The 21,305-nt window shown below is 56.0% G+C and overlaps 1 protein-coding gene across 1 annotated transcript; it reads right to left on the bottom strand.

Moving 5' to 3' along the window:
• Positions 1 to 1,752: 1,752 nt before the first annotated feature.
• ACE (angiotensin I converting enzyme) lies at positions 1,753 to 21,178 on the bottom strand. The gene is made up of 25 exons (XM_077190757.1): positions 18,785 to 21,178; positions 15,319 to 15,486; positions 13,946 to 14,033; positions 13,221 to 13,364; positions 12,787 to 12,978; positions 12,545 to 12,642; positions 11,840 to 12,012; positions 11,333 to 11,556; positions 9,833 to 9,977; positions 9,381 to 9,479; positions 9,054 to 9,176; positions 8,374 to 8,585; positions 7,740 to 7,876; positions 7,310 to 7,468; positions 6,810 to 6,897; positions 6,467 to 6,610; positions 6,082 to 6,273; positions 5,652 to 5,749; positions 5,222 to 5,394; positions 4,558 to 4,781; positions 4,180 to 4,324; positions 3,878 to 3,976; positions 3,354 to 3,476; positions 2,637 to 2,824; positions 1,753 to 2,384 (listed from the first exon to the last, which is right to left on the bottom strand). Exons 1-25 carry the CDS (start codon positions 18,992 to 18,994, stop codon positions 2,194 to 2,196), a joined length of 3,837 nt encoding a protein of 1,278 aa, XP_077046872.1. The 5' UTR covers positions 18,995 to 21,178; the 3' UTR covers positions 1,753 to 2,193.
• Positions 21,179 to 21,305: the final 127 nt, after the last annotated feature.

The following is a 21,305-nucleotide window of genomic DNA, read 5'->3' on the forward strand; positions in this document are numbered from 1 at the left end:
TCCTTGGTCTAAAGCTATCTTGTAAAACACTGCTGCTGGCTTGGCAGAGCCCTTGGGGCACGAGCTGGCCCTCACTGCCCTCAAAAGTTTCACCCAGGCCCCCCCATCTCAGCCAAGAAGCTCCAATGGAGCTCAAGGTGGCACCTTCAGCCTCCCCCTGGGCTGCACTGGGCATAACCTTGGGTCCAGCCCCAGCTCCTGGGTGGACTTTGCCCCCGTGTTGAAGAGAGCCTGGTGTCCAACCCCATCCCATCTGCTGCGTGGACCTTGGCCCCATGTGCAAGGTTGGCTGGTGTCCAATCCCACCTGCTGCACAGGGCTTGGACCTGTGCTGAAGGAGCCTGTGTCTGCCTCTGTCCTCTGCATGGCTGGTGGGCCTGGGCTGTCTGTGTGCCCCTGGACACAGCTCAGTGCACCCATCATCCACACTCGTGTCCCTGGCAGGGCAAACTCAGCTCCTGTGTGGATTCTCTGATGTCTAGGGCTGAGTGTATGTTGCACTCCCTGAGTGACAGTGTTCAGTGTGGCTCTATTTATTTTTTCCTTTTTTTCTTTTTAATCCTCTTCTCCAGAAAGCAATTTTCATGAAACTTGCAGGATCTTGATGATCTTGGAGACCTCTTTTCCTCCACTAATGGGGCAGAAAGGAGCCAAGGAGCTCAAAATTACCAGCGAGGAGCCGAGCTGGGATGGAGCACACCTGCACCAGCCTGCTTTCCCAGGCTGAAAATACTCTTGGCTTCCAGCTCAGCTCTCACCGTGCCAGGTCTGTGCTCCATGAGCAACGCACTGCCGGGAAGGGGGGAGAGGAGGGAGCCTGGTGTGCCGGGATGGAAAGCAGATGCCCCGGGCTGTGGTGAGGGAAGGACACGGTGTGAGAGCTGCTCTCACTGATCCGTGCTGCTGCTCGGGCTCTGGCACTGGGCAGAGCCATGGAAGGTTGGGGTGCCACCTCCCCGTGGGCGTCCTGCGCTCGAGGAGATGGAAAGCAAACAAACAGCCGAGCGTGGGCGGGCAGACACCTGCCTTCTGCTCCTCTGCCAGGTGCAGAGAGCCGCTCCCAGGCCTCAGCCTCCCGTGGCCGAGGGCAGAGGCCATGGGATGGGATAGGGACGGGTGGATCATCCAGATCCCCTCATTTCCCCTGCTGCTTCGGGCTGCAGCAGATCACAGCTCTTTAAGGCTGCAATAATCCCCAGCCTGGGATTAGTTTTGCACCTAATCACTGCAGAACAAATACGAAGTTTTATTTACAGAAGCAGAAGAAAGACGAGGCTGGGGACGGGGGGGACGGGTGGGCCTCAAAGCACGGCTGATCCCAAGATAATCAGGAGCTGGAGGGCAGGAGGCGATCGCTGACCTTGGAACCCCCTCCCCGGCTCTTACGTAAGTGTGGCTCTGCTGCTGGAGTGACAGCAGGGGTGAGCTCCAGCCTGCTGACCCCCCAGCCCTTTAAACAGCTCGTGTCTGGACTTTGGGGATTCCTGGCCCTGATTCAGCCCCTCCCTGAGGCACGTGCTGCACTGTGAACCCACGAGCTGTCAGCTCTGATGGAGCCGCGGTTCAGGGGAGGATGGAGATGCTGCAAAGGGAGGCTGAGCTTTCAGATGGGGAGGGGAGAAGGTGGCTGCTGCAGTTATGTTGCCCCAAAGCCAGACTGGTCCCCAGGGATTTGTGTCTGCACTGGGTTGGGGTGGCAGCTGTCCTGTTTGAGAGCCTTGTTCCACAGGCAAGAAGAAGCTGAGCCGCTGCTCCAAGGGGGACAAGACATAGGTTTATTTTTCATCCATGCAAGCGAACAGCCTGGTAGCAGGCAAACCAGGATGTGCTCCATCCCTCCCCAAACTGCCCTCTGTCACTCGAGTCCCTGTGGCTTTGCCCACAGGTCAGAATTGGCTGGTGGGTGACCAGGCTGGACCAGCTCTAGCCCTGGGCACAGGGGCAGCTTGTGACAGCTCCGTGCCTGCCGGAGCCTCAACTTCTCTTTCCCCTGATTCAGACATTGACAAATAAATAGTTCTTCTCTGCTCTGGCTCTTGCATAGTGGAAAGGAATGTCTGACCTGATAGGAGAGAGTAATCCTGGGTTGTGGCAACCCATGGCTTCCTTGGCAAGTGTGCCCATGGCGTGGCTGCCAGCCTGGCCAAGTGCCCATGCTTGCACCCTGTCTGTGTTGCCCTGCTGGTGGCTGCCTTATTTCAGTTCCATTTCTGAGATGGATGTGAAGGCCTTTCCCCTGGCTAGGAAGAACTTGACACCGAAGAAGATGGTGGTGATCAGGAAGATGAGTGCCAGGGCAAGCAGGACCCAGCCCCCAGCTGTGGCTTGACTTTTGGTCAGGGACATTCCCAGGAAATCAGTTGTGCTGGAGTCGTCTTGCTGGGCTGGAAAAGAGAGAAAAGAGAGACATGGTTGTTGCTGGGGGCTCTGGGCTGTGGTGTGTTGGGCCACCTTTGCTGGTCTCTTGGATGCCCTTTGGCCTCAGCTCCATGAGGAATCAAGGAGAAGTATCCAAACACCCTGTGATCTTTGGGATGGCCAAGTGGCACCAGGAGAGCTCCATTTCATTCTGAGCCTGGTGAGGGCTGAGCCCTGGCCAGTCGTGGACCTGCTGTGCTTGGCTGAGCCCTGCATACCTGTGTAAGGAGTCCAGCTGTACTCGGGCCAGCCCAGCACCTCCCCGTTCTTCTGGTTCTCTTTCTCCAGCCATGTCATGAGCGGCTCGAAATAGCTCATCAGGGCCTCTGCTGACATGTTGGGCTGTCCTGTGATGAGCTGCATGGCTTCGGGCCATGGCTTGCTGAAACCCAGCTTCAGGGCATCCCTGTGGCAGGAGAAATCAGCTCCAGTGTGTTCCCCATCACCCTCTTGGCTGCCAGCCCCTCCCTTTCCCTTGGAGTTCTTGGCGTCAGCATCCCTGGGTACAGTCTGAACCCCCAGAACCATAGGGCTGCCAGCCTGGAGCACAGGAAAGGACATTTATCTGTGGGGGAAGAGGGGTTTGCATGGATTAAAAACCTCCAGTGAATCCAGCCTGATGCAGAGCAGTCCCTGGGTGAGAGAGTTAATTTTGCAGGTGCTTTTCTTGAAGCAAGGGGGTTGTTTTCCCTAAGGAACTGGGGGCTGGGAGGAGGAGGAGGAGGAGGAGGAGGGAGCCTTCCCCCTGGCAGGGGCCTAGCTACCATCTAGTGGCTGCCTTTGCAATCACAGCCCCAGCGCCCAGCCCAGGGTGTCCCCCCAGGTATGGGATGGGAGGGATGACCGGGGGCTGTGTTGCCTCCTCTCTTGCTGGGCTGGCTTCAAGGTATTTGGGGATATTTTTGCCTTGGCTTTACCCTGCCCCACACACCTACCCCAAGATCTTCCCAGCCTCCTTGGACTTGTAGATGTCACAGGTGTGCAGGGGACCCTTGTGCCCGGCTGCATCACAGAGTGCTTGGTGGAATTGGAACTGGATCACAAAGCTGACGAAGTACCTGGTGGAGAGGGATGAAGAGATGGGAATGGACCCTGCTTGTGCCTGTGCAACAGAGGGGATGTGGCTCCCCTCATTCTCTGGCTGCACCCCCCAGTCTGGAGGAGCATCACTGGTTTTGGAGCTACACCTTCTCCAGCTCAGCTCAACCTGCTGAGGCCCTTTCTCCCATAATGTGTTTTATGTTTGTTGGAGGGGATGAGCTCATCTTCCTTGGATAGGGAGAAATTCCCCTAAATTCAGACTTCTTGTCTGAAGCTCTGTCAGGGTCTCTGGAGCTGCCCAGCCCATGCAGGATGGTACCACCAGCCATGGAGAAAGGTGTCATCACTGGCATCTGACCTGGGGATCCTGCTTCTATGTCCAAGTGGTGTCCCTTGTGCCCCAGCCCTGCTGGCTCACCTAATGTAAGGGACGTTAGCAGGAATGTGAAACTTGGCCCCAGGGTCAAAGTCATCTTCAGACCTCAGTGCTGGTGGGCACAAGCCCTGGTACTTCATCCTGTGTAAGAGAGGGAGAGTCAGGTCAGCCTGGGGAGGAGGAGATGGGGCAAAGTGGGAAGGAACAGAGTGGGGTGTGAGCACAGGATGGGGGCTGTGTATCTCATCATTCCCATTGCAGTCAGCTGGACCACAAGGAGAAAACACCCAGTGGGATGACAGCCAAGGCCCTTATCCCAGACAGGGGTCTGAATTCAATCCTACCTGAGGTTCCACCACTCCTTGTTGTACTCATCCTCCTTGATCCGCCCATCAAACACCTTCCAGCGCCACTGGTCCATGAGGTACCCGAAGGGCAGGAAGGCAATTTTGTCCAGGGCGATGCTCATCAGATAGTTAATATCACTTTCTGCCCGGGGCATGAAGATGTGAGCAAGACAGTGCTGTATCCACCTCTCCTCCCTCCGTGGGTCATTCTGCCCCAGAACTGGGTGTCCTCAACAGGTCCTGTCCCCTCCATTCATGCAAAGCCACCATGTGTGTCCCTGAGCCCTTCAACCTTGCCCAGCCCCTCCTGACCATGTGCATTTCCAGCTGTTCCCACCAGCATCCCCACATCTGCTGTGTGGCTCTCCAGCTCACCTTCGTTTTCCATGACTTGGTCCAGCAGATTGATGCTGTGGAGGTGTTTGGGGGTGGAGACAGACAAGGCCATGACATCCCCAACAGCCTCGTGGAAGCCAGGGTTGGCCCCATCCCGGAAGGAGACAGGCTGGTCCTTGTACTGCAGGAAGTACTGGACATGGCCCATCTCGTGGTGCACTGTGATGAGGTCATCCATGTTCACCACGGTGCACTGCTTGATCCTGGACCAGGAGACAGGGGTTGGGGGAGAAGGGAGAGCAGGGGTGGCATGAAGACCTCCAGGAACCATCAGGCCCCCTTGAGCTATTTTTCCTTTCTATGTGTCCCCTCCCCACATCTGATGCCAGGCCAGGCTGGTCCTAACTCCACTGGGTTGGTCTCTTCCTCCTCCTGCATCTCCTGCTGACCCTGCCCATTCCCTGTCCCTGTTCATCAGCTTTTCCATTCTCCAGGACAGGACAGGGCAGGCGTGGATTGCCCTCCATCCACCATGGGGACTCCTACCAGCATCCTAGGAACCGAGAGAAGTGCCACAGCTGGGGTGCCACAGCCACAGAGCAAGATACACTGGTGGCATCAGCCCACCTGCCCTTATTCTACAAAGACCCTTTCTGCCCCAGCACCACACCAGCAGTGGCCACCCCCTGCTCCCCAGGGGCACCTGAAGTCCTTGCGGTTGTAGAAGTCCCAGGCTGAGGCGTGGCACACCACCTCCCGCCCATCCGATGGCTTCTCGATCATGGACTTGTCCCAGAACTCCTGTGGCATCGGGATGAGGCCCAGAGAGGTGAAGAAATGGTCTGACTCCTCGAACATTCTCTTGGGTGTCCAGCCCTGGGGAAAGAACAGAGACCCGCTGAGGGGCGATGTGGAACGATGGGAAGACAGGGGTAACCTTGTTCTGGGCAGGGGAATCTCCTGGAGTCAGCTAGACCTGGATCCAGGTCTTGGCATACAGAGGTAGGGAGAATACAGATGAGACATGGAATTTTTTGGCAGCATTAGAGCATTTGGCAGCATGGGTGGTGGTAACAGCCAAAGGTTGCTGGGTCCCAAGGGATTTCCCCAGAGCAGCCTAGGAAAGCACTGACCTGGTTTTTCATGGCCGGGGTGGCATCCACCTTGGTGGCATCTGGGAAAGGTACCACCAGGTCGAAAATGTTGGACCACGACTGAGCCCACATGTTGCCTGGGAAGCACAGAAGGATGACACAGGTCAGGAGGGAGACAGGGAGAGGAGAGCAACCAGTTACTCCCTCCTCCTGCACAGGTGGATCACCCTGCCTGGTCCCTGCCCTGCCTGCACAAGGGCAATGTAGGCAGGAGCCCAGCCTTGCAAGAGAAGTCAAATCATGCTGAGCATGCTGCCCTCCCCCTGGGTAGATTGGCCTCTACAGACCCATCTCAGGGGAGCTTTTCCCTTCAGCCAGAGCTGAACAGAGACCAGTCTTAACTCTTGGCATGGCACAGGGACAGCCACACCTGGTGGGAGACGCAGTGTAGCTCAAGCAGAGCCCTTACCTAGCAGATGGGCAGGGATGGGACCCCTCAGGTTTATGTGCTCTGCACCATAGCTTTTGTAGAGGGCTCGGCGTACATAAGCATGCAGGTTGAGGTACAAGGGCTGCAGCTGCAGATACAGCCTCTCCAGATCTTCCTCGAAGGTGGGTGTCTCATACAGGGATCTCCAGTAGGCCCCATTGTCTGTGTAGCCTGTGGTAGGGCAAGAGCAGAAGCTGTCAGACTCTGTCCTTCTTGGGCAAGACTCTGTCTTGCTGTTCAGACACTCCAAGAGAGATTGAGAGTAGATCTCCTGGGAGTTAGTGATACTTCCACACCCTTGGGATTTTGGCTCCCAGTTGTGTGAAGAGGGCCATGGTGGGCTCTAGGGGAGCAGGGCACTGACCATTGAGCATGGCTGCCTTGTTGCTCAGCTCCACATATCGCTTGTAGTTGTTCCTCATCTTCTTCCCAGAAGCATCCCGCCAGCCCTTCCAGACAAAGAGGAGCTCATCATAGTCCCGAGAGTTGGCCATGGTGTTTGTGAGGTCTGAGAGAGAGCAACAAAGCCACTGAGATGCTGTTGGATGGGCTGAGCAGGTGCAATGGTTCTCTGGCATGTTGCTCAGGGGCTATCACAGAGAAGGTGAAAGAACCCTTCGTGGCCTTTCTTCATGCCCCCATTAAAAAAATTCCCTCCCTTCTGGGCCAGCTGCTGATGCCCCACAGGACACCCTGCTAGATCTTACCAGGATCCAGTGGGTGACAGGTTTTGTTCTCTCTGCAGACCTTGGCCACGCTGTAGGTGGTCTCCATGTCTGAGAGCAGGGTGTTATACTGCAAAAGAAATCAGAGTGTGTAAAGTGGTTATCCTAGCTCCTGATATTGGAGGATATTGGAGGATGTCCCAGCCCATTGAGGTTTTGGGGTGCTTTACACTGGTCCCTTCCAAGATCAAGTGTGACCCCAACGGAGGTAACACAGGGTCCATACAAGAGGGCCTGGGGCCAACAAGCAGTGTGCTATTGTCACCCAAACATCCAGGCCCCATGCAGCCTGGGTTAGGCAACATTTGGGTGGGGAATCCTGAAAACAAGGATTTTGGCTTTGTGTAGAAGGTACCAAGCTATCACCTTTTTCAAGGCAGATGGTGGCTGCCCAGTGGCATTTCCTAAATTCTGAAACTTTTGTCTTCACACAAGGTGATGGCAAGGGACACCCTCTCTTGCTCTGTCCCCTTGCCACTCACCTCCTTCAGCTCATTCTCAGGTAAGGCTGCCCTCTCAATGACACTCAGCTTCTTGAGGATGCGGGTGACACTTTGGTCCTGGAAATCAGAGGTGTCAAACTGCCTGGCCCTCATGCCGTACTCCAGGGTGTGCTTGGACATGGCCAAGTTCTTCTCCAGCTACAATGAGAGAAGAAGAGTTACTTCAGGGAGAAGACACAGGCCACTGCTAGAAACACCACCTGGCATCCCTGCCACCCTCCCCACAGCTGCCTTTGTGGGTACCTCATGGGATGATGAGGGTTTTCAAGGAAAAGGGTGAGAACGTTATCGTTTTACAAGGGGCAGAGGCTGTCCTGGCTTTCAGAGGTTCTGTGAAACGTGCCCTGGGTACCACCTGCCCTCCCTGGCTGCTGGCTCTCCCTGCACAGCCCCAGGGTCGTTCCCATACCATGATCTCCTTGTTGTGGTCAGTGATGTTGGTGTTGTAGGCCCAGGATGCCTCGGTGTAGGCATTCCACACTTCCTCAGCTGTGCTGTTGTACTCGGACAAGAACTCTTTAGCTTGTGCCTCATCTGCTATTTTGTCTAGAGGAGGAAATAAATTGGGGAAGAGACAAGAAAGGTCAGGAGAGTTACAAGAGCACTATCCCATGGAGAAGCCATAATTAAGCTTTTCCCAGAACTGCAGGTCCATTGAAGGATGCCACAACCTGGGAGCAGGCTGAGCTAAGAATTGGGGAAGAAGTGCCCAGCTGAGGTGTCCCATTAGACAGAGGACGGGATGACAGGCCAAGTTGCATGCCCAAGACTCTCCCACATGAACACAAAGGACACAATTAAGAAGAGAAACTCTTCACACCATGACTGATGACACTACTGTGCAGCTTCAGACAATGGCACCTGCCTCCTGGGAAGCAACACCCCGTGGGACTTCACTGGAGCTGGCTATTTCTCTTTCCTGATATGGGGAACACCCCAGCCACAGCAGAGACCTTCCTCTGCTTCTGCCTGTGGATTAATGATGTCCCTTGGAGGACTTCATCCTGACCCTTCCCTCACCCAGGATGGAGCTGCAGCCTTACCAATGCCTTCAGGGTAGCCTTCAGGGACAGGGGGACGCCAGTCAAACTCAGGCCAGCCCAGCACCTCATTGGTCTTGTTGTTCTGCTCCTGAAGCCACTTGGTGACAGGGCTGAAATACTCCAGGAGGGGTTCAGCATCCATCTGACCCGTGCCAGTGAGATTCAAGAGGATTTCCTGCCACGACTTTGAGGACCCAGCTTTCAGCACTTCCCTGTGGAGGAGCAGAACAGCAAGAGCCAGCATGAGGCCAGAGGATGGATGGGAGAGGAGCAGTGATAATATCTCAGCATCTTAAGGGTTGAAAATGCAGTTCCAGGGTGGGACATGAACCTGGGAACTGCCCTGGAAGCCACCACCTGTCCTGCATGTGAGAACTGAGGATTCCCTGTCACACACTCATGCATTTAATACCCAGGGAATCAACAGGAGCCAGCTGTGCTTTAGTGACCTCTTGTCTGGGTGGGAGCTCATGGCTGGGACAATAGCAATACTCTGGTGAGGACCACTCACCCCACCCCAGTGCTTCCACGTATTTCCATCCATCCATCCATCCATCTGCAAAGCTATTTCTCCAGTTCACTTTTCCTTCCTTCCTTTCTTCTTTCCTTCCTTTGCACACCATCAGCTTCCATGCACACATCTGCCCATGGCGATTTTCCTGACCCTCCTTTGTCCCCACCTGAGTTTGTCTCCAGCCTCTTTGGACTTGTAGATGTCACAGGTGTGCAGGGGACCGGTGTGGTTGGCTGCCTGGCACAGTGCCTTGTGAAACTGGAACTGGAGGATGAAGCTCACAAAGTACCTGCCAAGGAAGCCCATGAAGGTCAGAACTGGGGACAAGGGGAAGCAGACAAGTCCAAGAGCTCAATCCCAGCATTTGTGGTCCAAGTGCTGGGAGATCTCTATGTCTTGAGCAGGAGCAGCACATGACAGTCCCTGCCCACAGAGGCCATCCCCCACCCACTGCACCCCAAACCTTGGTCCCCTTTGCCAACAGTTCCTCTACCTGATGTAAGGAGTGTTCCCTGGGATATGGTACTTTGCTCCAGGGTCAAAGTTGCTCTCGTTCCTTGAAATCGGGGCGCAGATGCCCTGGTATTTGGTTCTGTGGACAACATGAGCATGGGAATAATAAAGGGTCAGAACAATCTAGTCAAAGGATGGGAAGGCTTGGCCCAGTGCTGAAGAAATCTGCACACTTAGAGCATGATTCCATCCATCCATCCATCCATCCATCCATCCATCCATCCATCCATCCATCCATCCATCCATCCATCCATCCATCCATCCATCCATCCACTCACCTATCCTTCCATCCTACACACCCACCCATCTATCCATTGTTCTCCTACCATCTCCGTGGCTACTTTTACGCTTTTTCTTTCCTCTTTCCTGCCTCCCTTCCTTGCACATGCCCAGCTTCCCCAGCCACACCCACCCTTGGGGACTGTCCCCCACCTCAGGTACCACCAGTCGTAGTTGTAGCGGCTCGGCGGCGTGCGGCCACTGAACACGTTCCAGCGCCACTGGTCGATGAGGTAGCCAAAGGGCAGGAAGGCAATCTTCTCCAGGGCCATCTTCAGCAGGTAGTTGATATTGCTCTCTGCATGAAACAGAGCCTGAACCAGGCTGGAAAGGAGTCTGCATAGACAGCACTACAGGCACCAGGATTTTAGTGGGCAAGAGGGTGGATGAGAAATGGGGACAACATCTCAACACCCAACCTTGCTCCTAGAGAAGGCTGTGTAGGACACAGGAGGTTTCTATAGATACACTTACTACCTGGGGCAACACGTGCCTTTTACTGAGTGGGGACAATGAGAGTGACAATTGTGGTGTCCCCTTGCCCTTAGCCCAGCTCTCAAAGGTCTTTGTTGAGTGTAAATCTTCACACCTCCACCCTGGGGCCTCAGGGTGAGGGGCTTTGGGGGAGTTTGTTCTGCAGTCACACCACTGCAAAGGCTCTGATGGTTTAGACCCAGAACCAGAGTCAACTTGAGGACAGCCACCACTGTACCATGAGGAGCACAGGGGATGGTGACATCTGTTTTCCCCCTCAAGGAAACCCGGGGAAGGAAGTTTGGAGAAAGACCTGCTGGAGACCCAGCTGAAGCTGTGGGGTCAGAGAAGGGTTGGCAGCACTGCCCTGAGGGGCTATTGGCTGCCATCACCACGGCAGCCTGGCTGCCAAGGGCTGGCAAGCCGGGTAGCAATGGCTTGAGGCAGAGACCATCTGCCTCGTTGTGTTTATGCAGCACTGGCCCCATGCTCTTGGCTGCTGTGATGTCTTTCTTGTCATAAAACGTATTTAATGACACGGCAGGAGGATCCCAGGACTGTCCCTGCTCCGCCAAGCAGCGCCTGGGGCAGGTCTGGGAGTGCTCAATTTCTTCTGCCACCATCTGCTTTGATGTGCTGGCTGAGGGATGTCGAGTGGGAGGATGAGGCTCTTGATGAGCTGGGCAGTGCCTGCAGTGACAAGTCCTGCCCTGCTGTGCTGGCTGGCAGCTGGACACGCCACCCTCCGCCTGCCCCCGTGACTGTGCACGTGCATGCTTGGTGCCACCTCCTCAGAGCCACACCAGCAGCTCCAGTGGTGGATGCTTCTTGGGGAGGGAGGGAGGGAGGAATGCTAGAAAGGTCAAAGCCAATCAAGCACAAAAATGTTGTTTTCCAGTCTGGGCTCTGCTGGTGAAGGGAAAGGCACAGACGAGCTCTGGAGAGCATCACTCCTGCCTCAGGGGTGAAGAGGATGGAGCCAAGAAGGGCTCTACGTGGACCCATGGAGACAAGAGGGGGTTGTGCATGGACCCATGGAGATGAGAAGGGGTTGTGGCAGCTCTGGGCTGCATTTCCAGACTGCAACCCACCCTGGCGTGTCTCAAACCCTTCCCAGTGCCACGGGCAGTGCCAGAGCCCTCCAGGTCACCCAGCAGCTCCCCAGGGTGGCTGCCATACCTTCATCCTCAGTAGCATTGCTGAGGAGACCGATTTTCTTGAGGTGGCTGGGGGTGGAGACAGAGAGGGACAGGACATCACCGATGGCCTCGTGGAAGCCAGGGTTGGCCCCGCTGCGGAAGGACACGGGCTGGTCCTTGTACTGCAGGTAGTACTGGATGTGGCCCATCTCGTGGTGCACTGTGAACAGCTGCTCCATGGTCACCGTTGTGCACTGCTTGATCCTGGGGAAACAGCATTGCCTGAGCCCAGTGAGGGACCCCTGAGCTGCCTGCGCACCCCCTTGATAGGAAGGACTCCCCACAGTCTCAGAGAGCGTGGCAGCACCCCACAGGGTAAGGGAAAGTGGAGGGCAAGGGAGGGCAGCATGGCCACTCCAGACCTCCCCTCAGAAAGGGCCATATTGGGGTGCTTGGCCAGGCTGGGGGTACCCAAAAGGGGGACCAGCAACGGGCATAGGAGAGGGCCTTGCCCTGTAGCCCTAGGTCCCTGCATGTCCCCACAGACCTGAAGTCCTTGCGGTTGTAGAAGTCCCAGGCCGAGGCGTGACACACCACCTCCCGCCCATCTGTTGGCTTTTCCAGCATGGACTCCTTCCAGAATTCAGGGGGCATCTCCAGGAGCCCCAGGGAGGTGAAGAACTCCTCCGAGACCCGGAACATGTGAGTGGCATTCCAGCCCTGGTGGGAAGCAAGCAATGGGTTATGGCTGAGGAAGGGGCTGCCTGTGCCCTGGGCATTGCCTCCAGTGCTCCAGGACTGTGGGAAGGGGGTGAGTTGCTCCCAGGGATTGAGGTCCTGCCCTTCTCTCTGTGATGGGGAGGCCCAGCCCCAGAACTGGTGTGAACATTGCTAAAAAGCACCGAGTAATGGTGCTGGAGCTCAGCAGGGGCAGGAGAAGGGAGCAGGACTTATACCCAAGAAGGGCTTGGAGCTGTGTGATGGTGTGAATGCAGCAATGCAACCCCCAGTCTGGGGAGTGGAAGCAGTCCCAGTGCACTGCCCACTTTTGTCCCCCTGCTGCCTCTTTGGTCATTGCCAGATATGGAATAAGGTCATTTCTTTGTCCCTTCCCCTCCCAGACATAGATTTTCTGCTGTCCCTTATACAAGTCTGAGAAATTACTCCCATGGGGTCAATGTCATGGGCCAGCCGTGGCAACACCTCCTGCTTTTTCTCCCTGGTCCCTCCAATGAGTCCCTCAGCCCATCACCTGCTGCACCATGGTGCTCGTGACGTCAAGGTTGGGCTTCTCAGGGTAGGGGATCATCAGGTCATAGATGTTGTTCCACTGCTGGGCCCACATGTTCCCTGAAAAGAGAAAATAGCTGGAGCAGAGCTGGTGGCAGGTCAGAAGAGAAACACAGTGATAACTAGGAGCTGTCTGGCCTTGTGTGTGTCCCTCTGACCCCAGCAGCACCTCTGGGCACAGGCTGGGGGAGGCTCATCTCTTACCCAGGAGGTGAGCAGGGATGGGACCCTTCAGGTTGATGTATTTGGGCCCATAGCGGTCGTACAGCTTCCTCCGGACGAAGGCGTGCAGGTTGAGGTAGAGTGGCTCCAGCTGGTTGTAGATGTGCTCCAGGTCCTTCTCAAAGGAGTCTGAGTCGTACCAGGAGCGCCAGTAGCTGCCTGTGTCATTGAATCCTGCCAGGGACACAGGGAAAGCCTCTGTCTCCAGACCCCAAAGGCTGCCCCCACTACCCACCCCTAAAGGTGGGACCAGGGACTAGCAGCAGGATTTTTTCCCTTTCCCTAAAGTGTTGATACTTGGGAAATAGAAGCTGCATGCGGGGCGAGGAGAGCAGTAGGGCATCCCAATCTCCCAGTCCTGACTTCCACCCCTGGTGCCTGATCATGCCCTGTTTGGGGTCCCCCTTGGTTTGTACCATCCTTGGCGTAGGCGGCGTTGCTGAGCTGCACAAACTCCTGGTACTTGGGGCGCAGGGGGTTCCCCGCGGCGTTGTGCCAGCCCTCCCAGGCAAACAGCAACTTCTTGTAGCTGCGGGACGTGGCCATGATGTCCGACAGGTCTGGGACAGAGGGGACAAAGAGAAGAAGAAATAAGAAAGCAGAGTCCTCCTATTTTTCGGATATTTTTCAGATTGCTGGAGAGGGAGGCATTTGCTAAAGCCCTGCAGAGGTGCCACCACCACCACCACACCAGACCCAAGTTCCTGTCACTCTAGGACATGAAACAGAAAAATGTGGACACTGGATTTTCTAAGGGAAAAAAGAGGGAAGTTTAATTCTGACTTCAACATTTACAGATTTCCAAAAGTGACAGTGGATTGGAGGGTGAAAGTGCTGCCTCTCCAATGACACTGGGCAAACTAACAGTTTATTAAATTTCTCTTCTTTTATAAAAGAATGCAAAACAATAAGTTATTTACATAAAATATGTGAGAAAGTTCGTTACAAGAATGTAAACATTAGAAGGCTTAGAAAAACTTAAAAAAACAGGGCGACAAGTGCCCATCCTCACACTGGGACAATCCTGATTAACACGAGTGGCACATGCCAACCCCAACCCACTAAGGATGTGGGGACCAGGACAAAGTCCTGGCCACGGGGTGCCCAGCAGCTGGCAGGATGAAGGGCACAGGGAGCATACCTGGCTCCAGATCCCAGCAGGTGCCATTGGGCAGGCACACCTTGGCCGTGGAGTAGATTTTGTCCATGTCGCTCAGGATGGTGTTGTACTGCAGGAAAGGAAAAGACTGCTGAGAGGAAAGAGGCTGCCAGGGGACAGGAACAGCCCTGCAGGATCTACTCCCAGCTCTGGAGTGTGTGTGTCCAGACGGATGTGGGGAAGGATTGGTGTGTTTATACAGCACATTTTTGGTGAGATAAGTGTGTTATCACTCGGGGTTTTGGCGTGGTGGGAGCAGGGAGGCTCTTTGGGACAGACAATCCATGCTCCAGAGAGGGGCTGTTCATGAAGCTGTTTGTCAGCGGGGCCATGGCACAAGCTGTTTGTCTAAATGGGTTAAAAAAAACAGGAGAGGAAAAGCCAGAGGATGAGGGGGTTTTATTTCTGTGAACTGCAACAACTGCAAACAATAGCAACAGGAGGTTTCCTGGAACATGCCTGGGAAGCCCATTCTCAGGGAAGGAAATTCCTCTGCTCAGTCCCTCTCTCCACTGCCATTCCTCTGCTCCATCTGTGCAGAGGGGATGGAGATGGGGACAATGGTGGCTGTGGGATGGAGCTGCCCAGGGAGGGCAGAGACATGACTGATGTGCAGGGAGGAGACATGATGCTGTCTGTTGTCTGGAGGAGGGCAGGGATGGGTTTCCTGGAAGGAACTGGGGCTGAGAGCTCTCCGGAAGGGATTGCATCACGAGGCCTTGCCAGGGCTTGGCTGGGAATGGCTGTCAGGGAGCTGTGGCTCAGGATGGAAGGGCCTGTCCTGTGCTCATGTAGAGCAGTGTGGCTGCCAGCTTCAGCCTGGGCAATATTTTCATGCACAGAAATCGAAATTCAGATAAATTACCCTGAAAGCTCAGGACTGTGATGGGGAAGGCTCAGGATGTCCTGATGTCCCTGGCATGGAACTGTGTCACCAAGGGCACAGCAGTCCTTGTCTTATGGGGAGCTCAGGAGCTGGGTGGCTGCATTGGCCCTTCTTTTCAGAGGGCTGCATACCTGCTGAGCCCAGGGGGGTTGGGACAGCTGGCTCCAGCCACGGGCACAGCCTGGCTGGTCTCCAGGTGATGCTCAAGACTGCTCTGTGTAAGCAGGAAATCTCCAGTTCCTGCTGGGACAGCTCCAAGATTAGGTTGGGGTTGGCTAATAGGGCCAGAAGGCACCCTGCATACCCTGGAGATAGCACCCCATCTCCACCTCAATCACTGTGTGGGGGCCAGTGACACCCTCCAAAATGCAACAGGCCAGCAGTGGAGTCTGGATGCTTGTGAGAAATCCCCCTAAGGCATTTCACAGCACGCCAGCCTTGCCCAGGGCTCCTCTGCCACCTTGCCTACCTGCTCTCTCATGTCCAGGGGCAGGTTGGAGGGTCCCAAGGTCTGGATTGATCCGATGATTTTCCTCAGCTGGGGATCACTGAAGTTATTCCACTTGTCGCCATAGAGCTCCTTGGCTTTCTTCCCCCATAGCTCTGTGAAGTTCTGCTCCTCCAGTGATGCTGTGACCTGCAGGGTGAGAGGGGACATGGGGGCTCAGGACCAGCCCTGGGACATGCCACCACCCAGGAGATGGTTTGGGGGCCAGGGGCAAAGTCATGAGGGTTTGTGGGAGTCAGAGGTGACAGGACATGGGGTGACAGGCAGGGCTGTCCCCAGCCCATGGCACCCATGGATAGAGACAGCAGCTTCCATCTGGCCCTGCCGTGTCTGCAGCCCCTGCTCCCCTGTGGAGCTCTCCATGAGCACCCACTGGTGGCCTGTGAGGTTTAGGAAGGAGCTCCAGGGTCTCATATGGGCTGGGAGTGCTGGGATAGGGTGTCCAGGCCATGCAGTCAGGGTGTCTGGGTGCTCCTGGACTGGCTTTGACATCTGCTGGGCCCTGGTTTTGGAAGGAGCTCTGAGGTCTGGCTTGGTTTTATTTCCAATCCTGCCATTTCTCACTTTCACAGAAGCCCAAAAGAGAACTATAAAGGTGCCACATTCACCTTTCTCCTTCCTGTATGTCCTCACTATGTCTGTACACTTCTATTTCTATACATTCCTCAACTGGCTGTCTGCACCCTCAATGCCACATCTGGTGTTCACCCATTTGCTCTGAGTCCCCAGTTTTGGGTGCCTCTCTGCCCCCCAACTCCTGCCAGCCCTGATCTCCCTTCCTGGGGCCATGGGCTGGCAGTAAGCTGCCAGCACTGTGGGGTGTTATTTAGGCAGCTGGGGCTGTGGCCCTGCTTTTGGGATGGGGTGCATTGCAGGTGTTTGTATCCCAGCCTGAGCAGTGTCAGCTGTATTTTTGGGAAGCTGCAATCTTTATCAGAGTGTCCTGGCCCTGTGCAGGTGGAGTGAGATGGTGCACAGTGCCTGGTCAGTGTCCACGTGCCATCCTGGTGTGATTTATGGAGCTCATTAGCTGTGACTTGTGGCATTTTTAGCTTGGCTCCAACATGCCTGGTTTGTTTTATTTTAATCTTCACATTCCCTCAGCAGGCCGCAGGGAAGGAAGGGAGTTGTGGTGTGGCAGAGTTGGAGGCTGCCCAGGGCAGATACCCTCACAGCTGTGGGAATGCCAAAAGTGCCCCTGGCTACCCTCACTGCTCCCCCTGCTTCCCTGGGACATCCCAGTGCCCACAGCATCACTGGCACCAACTGGCTCCAATCCCCCAACGTGCCAGCCCCACAGACACCCTGCTCTTGCCTCACCCCTCTAAACAGGAGATGCCTTTACCCCTTCCCAGACCCCGTGCAGAGCTGGGGGAGCTGGAGGAAGCAGAGTTCAGCTGTGTTTTGTTTTCTCCTTGAACAGGCACCTGCGTTTGGTCAGGCAAACTGCAGCCTAAACTCTCCTGACAGCCCTGGTGGAGTGAGCTGAGGCCACTGGTGTTCCCTAGAGCCCCTTGCCGTGGCCATGCCCAACAGTGCTGGCCCTTCCCCTGCATCTGGGCTCCCTCTCTGGAGGGGATGCCCCTGTGGGGGGCTCAGGAGCCCCTTGGCACCCACAGCCTCAAAGCCTCCCAGCCAAGAGCTCTGCCCCAGTCCCTCCCTGCTGGGAGCACAGTGCAGACTCAGGATGCAGTTCAGGGCACTGGGACTGCCTTGGCCCAGGCATCTGCAGTGGTTCTGCACCCAAACATGAGCAGCCCCCAGGCCCCATTGCCAGCCTCTTGCCCAGAATCCCAGCTTACAAAAGATGGTACATTTATCTGTCTGTCCAGCATCCCTCTGTCCATCCCTACCTTTGATTTCCTGCCTCTCCTGTCCCTTTGTCACAGAGTCCCCTTTTGTGGCAGACCCCAGAGCTGCCCATGCCCTGGTGGCCTGGCTCAGCACCTCTTGTGTTGTGGATGTGCAGGGTTTGCCTGGCCCAGTGCCCCCCAGATCCCCCAAATCCAGCCTTTTGGGTCCTGCTGGCCAGCTGTAATTCCTTTAGCAGCCTGTGACTCCCCATCCCATCCCACCCCACCTCCCTGCTGCCCCATCATGGACTGATCTCAGGGCTTCAGATCCCCTCCTCTGCCTGGGCTGGCTTAGGAGCCTCGACATTGCAGGGAGCTCCTGGACAAGATCCTCACACACTTAATAGCACATAAAGGGGGGAAAGCTGCTCTGGAAACGCCTTCTGAGAAAAGTCCATGCAAGGTGCTCTCCTGGCCTTAATTATGGACTCAGTGTAGCTGGGATGTTCCTGCTCTGCCCCAAGGTCCCTCGCCCCACCACATCTGCAGCTAGAACTGGATGCCTGCCCAGACATCACGTCAGCTTGACAAAAAAAGGCTGAAGGGGCACCTGGGCCCTCTTGAGTGTCCTGACAAATTGGCAGTGCCCAGACCTGGCAGTGATCTTTCCCTTGCACAGGAAGATGCATTTCCTTCCTGCACAGGACACACTGTGCTCCCGTCCCCACGGGATCTGGAGGGTTCAGGGCTCTGTGTGCCAGTCCCTGTGTGACTCTGGGCTGGACAAACACACCGTGGTCACCTATGGGCTGCACTGCCCCTTGTGCCTCTGTAGCCACAGCACTGGCAGGTGTGCCCTGAGCTGTGGCTTGTCCATGACCCCATGCTGGGGCCACCAGCAGCTCCTTGAGCACAGCTGGGACCGGGGAAAGCACTGCAGCCTGCCCAGGCACTGCCACTGCCCCGGCTGGGCTGCAGTTCACCCGACTGAGAGCACACCCAGGGCTGCTCCCTGCCCCTCTTAATACACCCCAGACACATCCAAACTCCTGGGAGAACACACCCCAGACTGTGGGATGCACACAGCATTGCTCCCTGCAGAGGTTCTTCCTGCACTGATCTGGGCTGATGTCTAATTCCCTACAGCCTGGAGTGCTTTCCCACCTCTGTCTTTGTCCCCGTGGGCTGGGGACACAGGGACAAGAGGTGGCAGCCTCAGTCCCGATGCCACCCAGCTGCTTGTGTGCACTTTGGGCTCCTGGTGTCCACCCCAAACTAAAACCCTCAGCACTGGGATGTGATGACACCAGGCAGGGACAGGGACAACTGAGAGTTCTGGGAAGGGGGAAAGTGGAAGGTGCTGGGAGGAGGGAATCACCTCTAAAAATAACCTTGACTCTGCTCTGGGACCAGAGCTGTCACTCCGGGGCAGAGTCTCTCTGAAAGCCAATTTGGGGCAAACCCCTACAGCTCCTGGACTACAACTCCCACCCTTGGTTTGCCACCCCGAGACGCTGAGACAGAAACCCGCAGGGAGGAAGGGAACCACACCAAGTGCCTCCACCGTACCCAGCCCCCCAAACCCGGCGCTGGGGACATCCCCGTGGTGGCATCGCCCCCGTCCCGCCGCCCACCTGCAGAGCAGCATTCTCGGCCGTCAGGTTGGTGTTGTAATTCCAGCTGGCAAAGACGCTTTTGGAGAGGACGATCTCGGCCGTGTGGTTGTAGTCTGAGGCGAAGCTGGCGGCCCCTTCCTCGGTGCTGTTGTGCTGGGGGGGCTCGAGGTCGGAGCGAAGGGCACCTGCGAGGCTCAGCCAGAGCAGCAGCCCCAGCGCCGCGGGCATCGCGGCGGGAGCGCGGCACCGAGGGGCCCCGTTCGGTGCCTTCCGAGACGGCTTTGCCTCCGCCGCCGGCTGCTTATAAGCCAGCAGCTTTCGCGCAAACCCTGCCCACCGAGCCTGCCTCCCCTCGCAGATAAGAGCCGAGTATTCCCTTCTCCCTCCGGCGGCTCCAAGGCTTGCGGAGAAGGAGCGGCGAGCGATCGCTGCCTTGGGGTGCAAAGTCCTTTTGGCTCCTGGCAGTGCCGGGAGGGAAGGGGAAGGGGCTGGGGCAGGAGGGAGGGAAGGAAGGAAGGAGATGGAGGAGAATCCAGGGAAAGGCAGAAAAAAGAGAGAGGAGAAAGGCTGGGGTGGATGGGGTGGGTGAGATGCAGCTCCATCCCCGCAGGGTCCCAATCCCCTCCCGATTTGTCGCAGTGGTCCTTAGCAGAACTCAAGTGGTCCTTAGCAGAACATCTCCCGTCGCCACATCGCACGGCACACGCCCCTCGGCAATGCCCCGACCACCTGTGGGGGCTGCAAGGGCAAGGACAGGAGGGAAACTGTTCCTGGGGGACACAGCCGAGGTCTGTCCCGCACTGCTTCCTGCCAAAGGGACCCCCTTCCCAACAGAACCTAATTTTTCAACAAAACAGAGCATTTCTCCTGGCTGTGAAGGAAATCACATCGCATCACATCACACCAAGCGTTTTGGACTTGGAGGAATTGGGCTGATGACAAACGAGTAACAAAAAGTTCCTTCAAAATGAAAACCAGACCTGTGTTAGTGGGCTTGATAGCTCCTTTGTTTTGTTTTCTATTTATTCAACTAAATCCCTTTTCCCCAGGGCCTGGCCTCAGCCCTGGGAATGATGTGTGGGCTGAACTTAGGCCCTGGGTTGACTGACCTCATGACTCCTTGTTGGAGCAACCACCCCACAGACACAATAGTGAACACCTGCCAAGAGAGAGCTTTTTTAAATGAGGAACAGGGGGAAATCTCTTGACCTTTTATCCCTGATGGGAGATGCAGAGCAGCTGGACACCATCATGGACCCTTGAAGGAGTAAGTGGGGTGACTCCACGGGGACAGTGTGGCCACTCGAAGAGGGACACGTCCTCCTGTCAGCACTGGGCACCCTATGGGGTGTGCAGAGCCATTAAAAAAAAAAAAGGAACTTAGAAGACTGCAACCCTCTGATGCCTGTTAAACCTCACACCAAAAATCACAACTTCACATCCTGTTCTAGCACCCTCCACCTGCACAGGCTGATGTGGGCACATGAAAACCTTTCAGCCCCCTGACCCCAAGCCCATGGGGGAATCCCCCATGCACCAGCACCACCTGTGAGCCTGGACATTGCAGAGCTGGTGGCAGAGTCAGCATCTGCCTCCAGCCCCCCTTGCTGACCCCTTTCCCCACCAGCCATAGTTTTCTGGAAAGTCCAGTTTACTGGGAAGTTGGAAAAAAAAGGTTGGTTTGGGTCCAATTTGGCTGGAGACCAAGCGCCAGTGAATGGAGATTTCCTGTCCCCCTGCAGCCTCTGTTCCCAGCTGCACCAGGGAGGGGTTTTCCCGGCCCTGGGTCGTGGTGCAGCCTCTGGATCCAGTGGGGGTTTCAGGAGATCAGTGAGGCCAAAACAGTCTGTGCAATGTCACTGGTATCCAGGAATCCCAGCATTTGAGGCCTTTTTCCAAGGCTGATGTGTCCAATGGATGATCCTTCAGGAGAAGGGTAGTGCTCCATCCTTTTACACAAGAGTGTCTTCCAAGGTTGGTGCAAGAGGGGCTGCTGCTGCTGGACATTGTGCAGGAGAAAAAGTTCCTCTTGAAGGAGGAGTTCCATCTCCAAGGATGCCCATGGCTCTGTGTCACCCTATCTTGTAAAACTCTGGCTGCATCAGGCGGAAAAATATCCCACATGTAGGAGAGCACTGGCAGGTCATGTGGCTGTTGGTCCAGGAAGGCAGGTGAGATGCCTGCAAGCCGTCAGATGCTCGTTGCTACCTCGGTGCTGCCCCAAATCCCTTCTGTGCTCCAGCACCCACCAAGGATGGGCTCGGAGTCACCTGTGGGCATTCTGTGGAGCACTGGGACCAGTCCCTACTGTCCCCACCCCTCTGAGGGGCGCTGGGGTGGGTGATGGACACCCATCAGCTCCCAGCCTGCAGGGTACCCAGCGCTGCCAGCACCACAGACCAGAGGGGCAGGAGATTCTGAAGAATGTGAAAAATGCGTTGCCAGGGAGACGGATGCGGAACTGCTCAGAGGATGTGGGCTGGACGTGATGGATGTCCCCAGCAGCTGCCCTGGCCCAGAGGGTGCTTCCCATCGCTTT

This window comes from Agelaius phoeniceus, chromosome 26 (genome assembly GCF_051311805.1).
Source record: "Agelaius phoeniceus isolate bAgePho1 chromosome 26, bAgePho1.hap1, whole genome shotgun sequence".
Lineage (NCBI taxonomy): Eukaryota > Metazoa > Chordata > Aves > Passeriformes > Icteridae > Agelaius > Agelaius phoeniceus.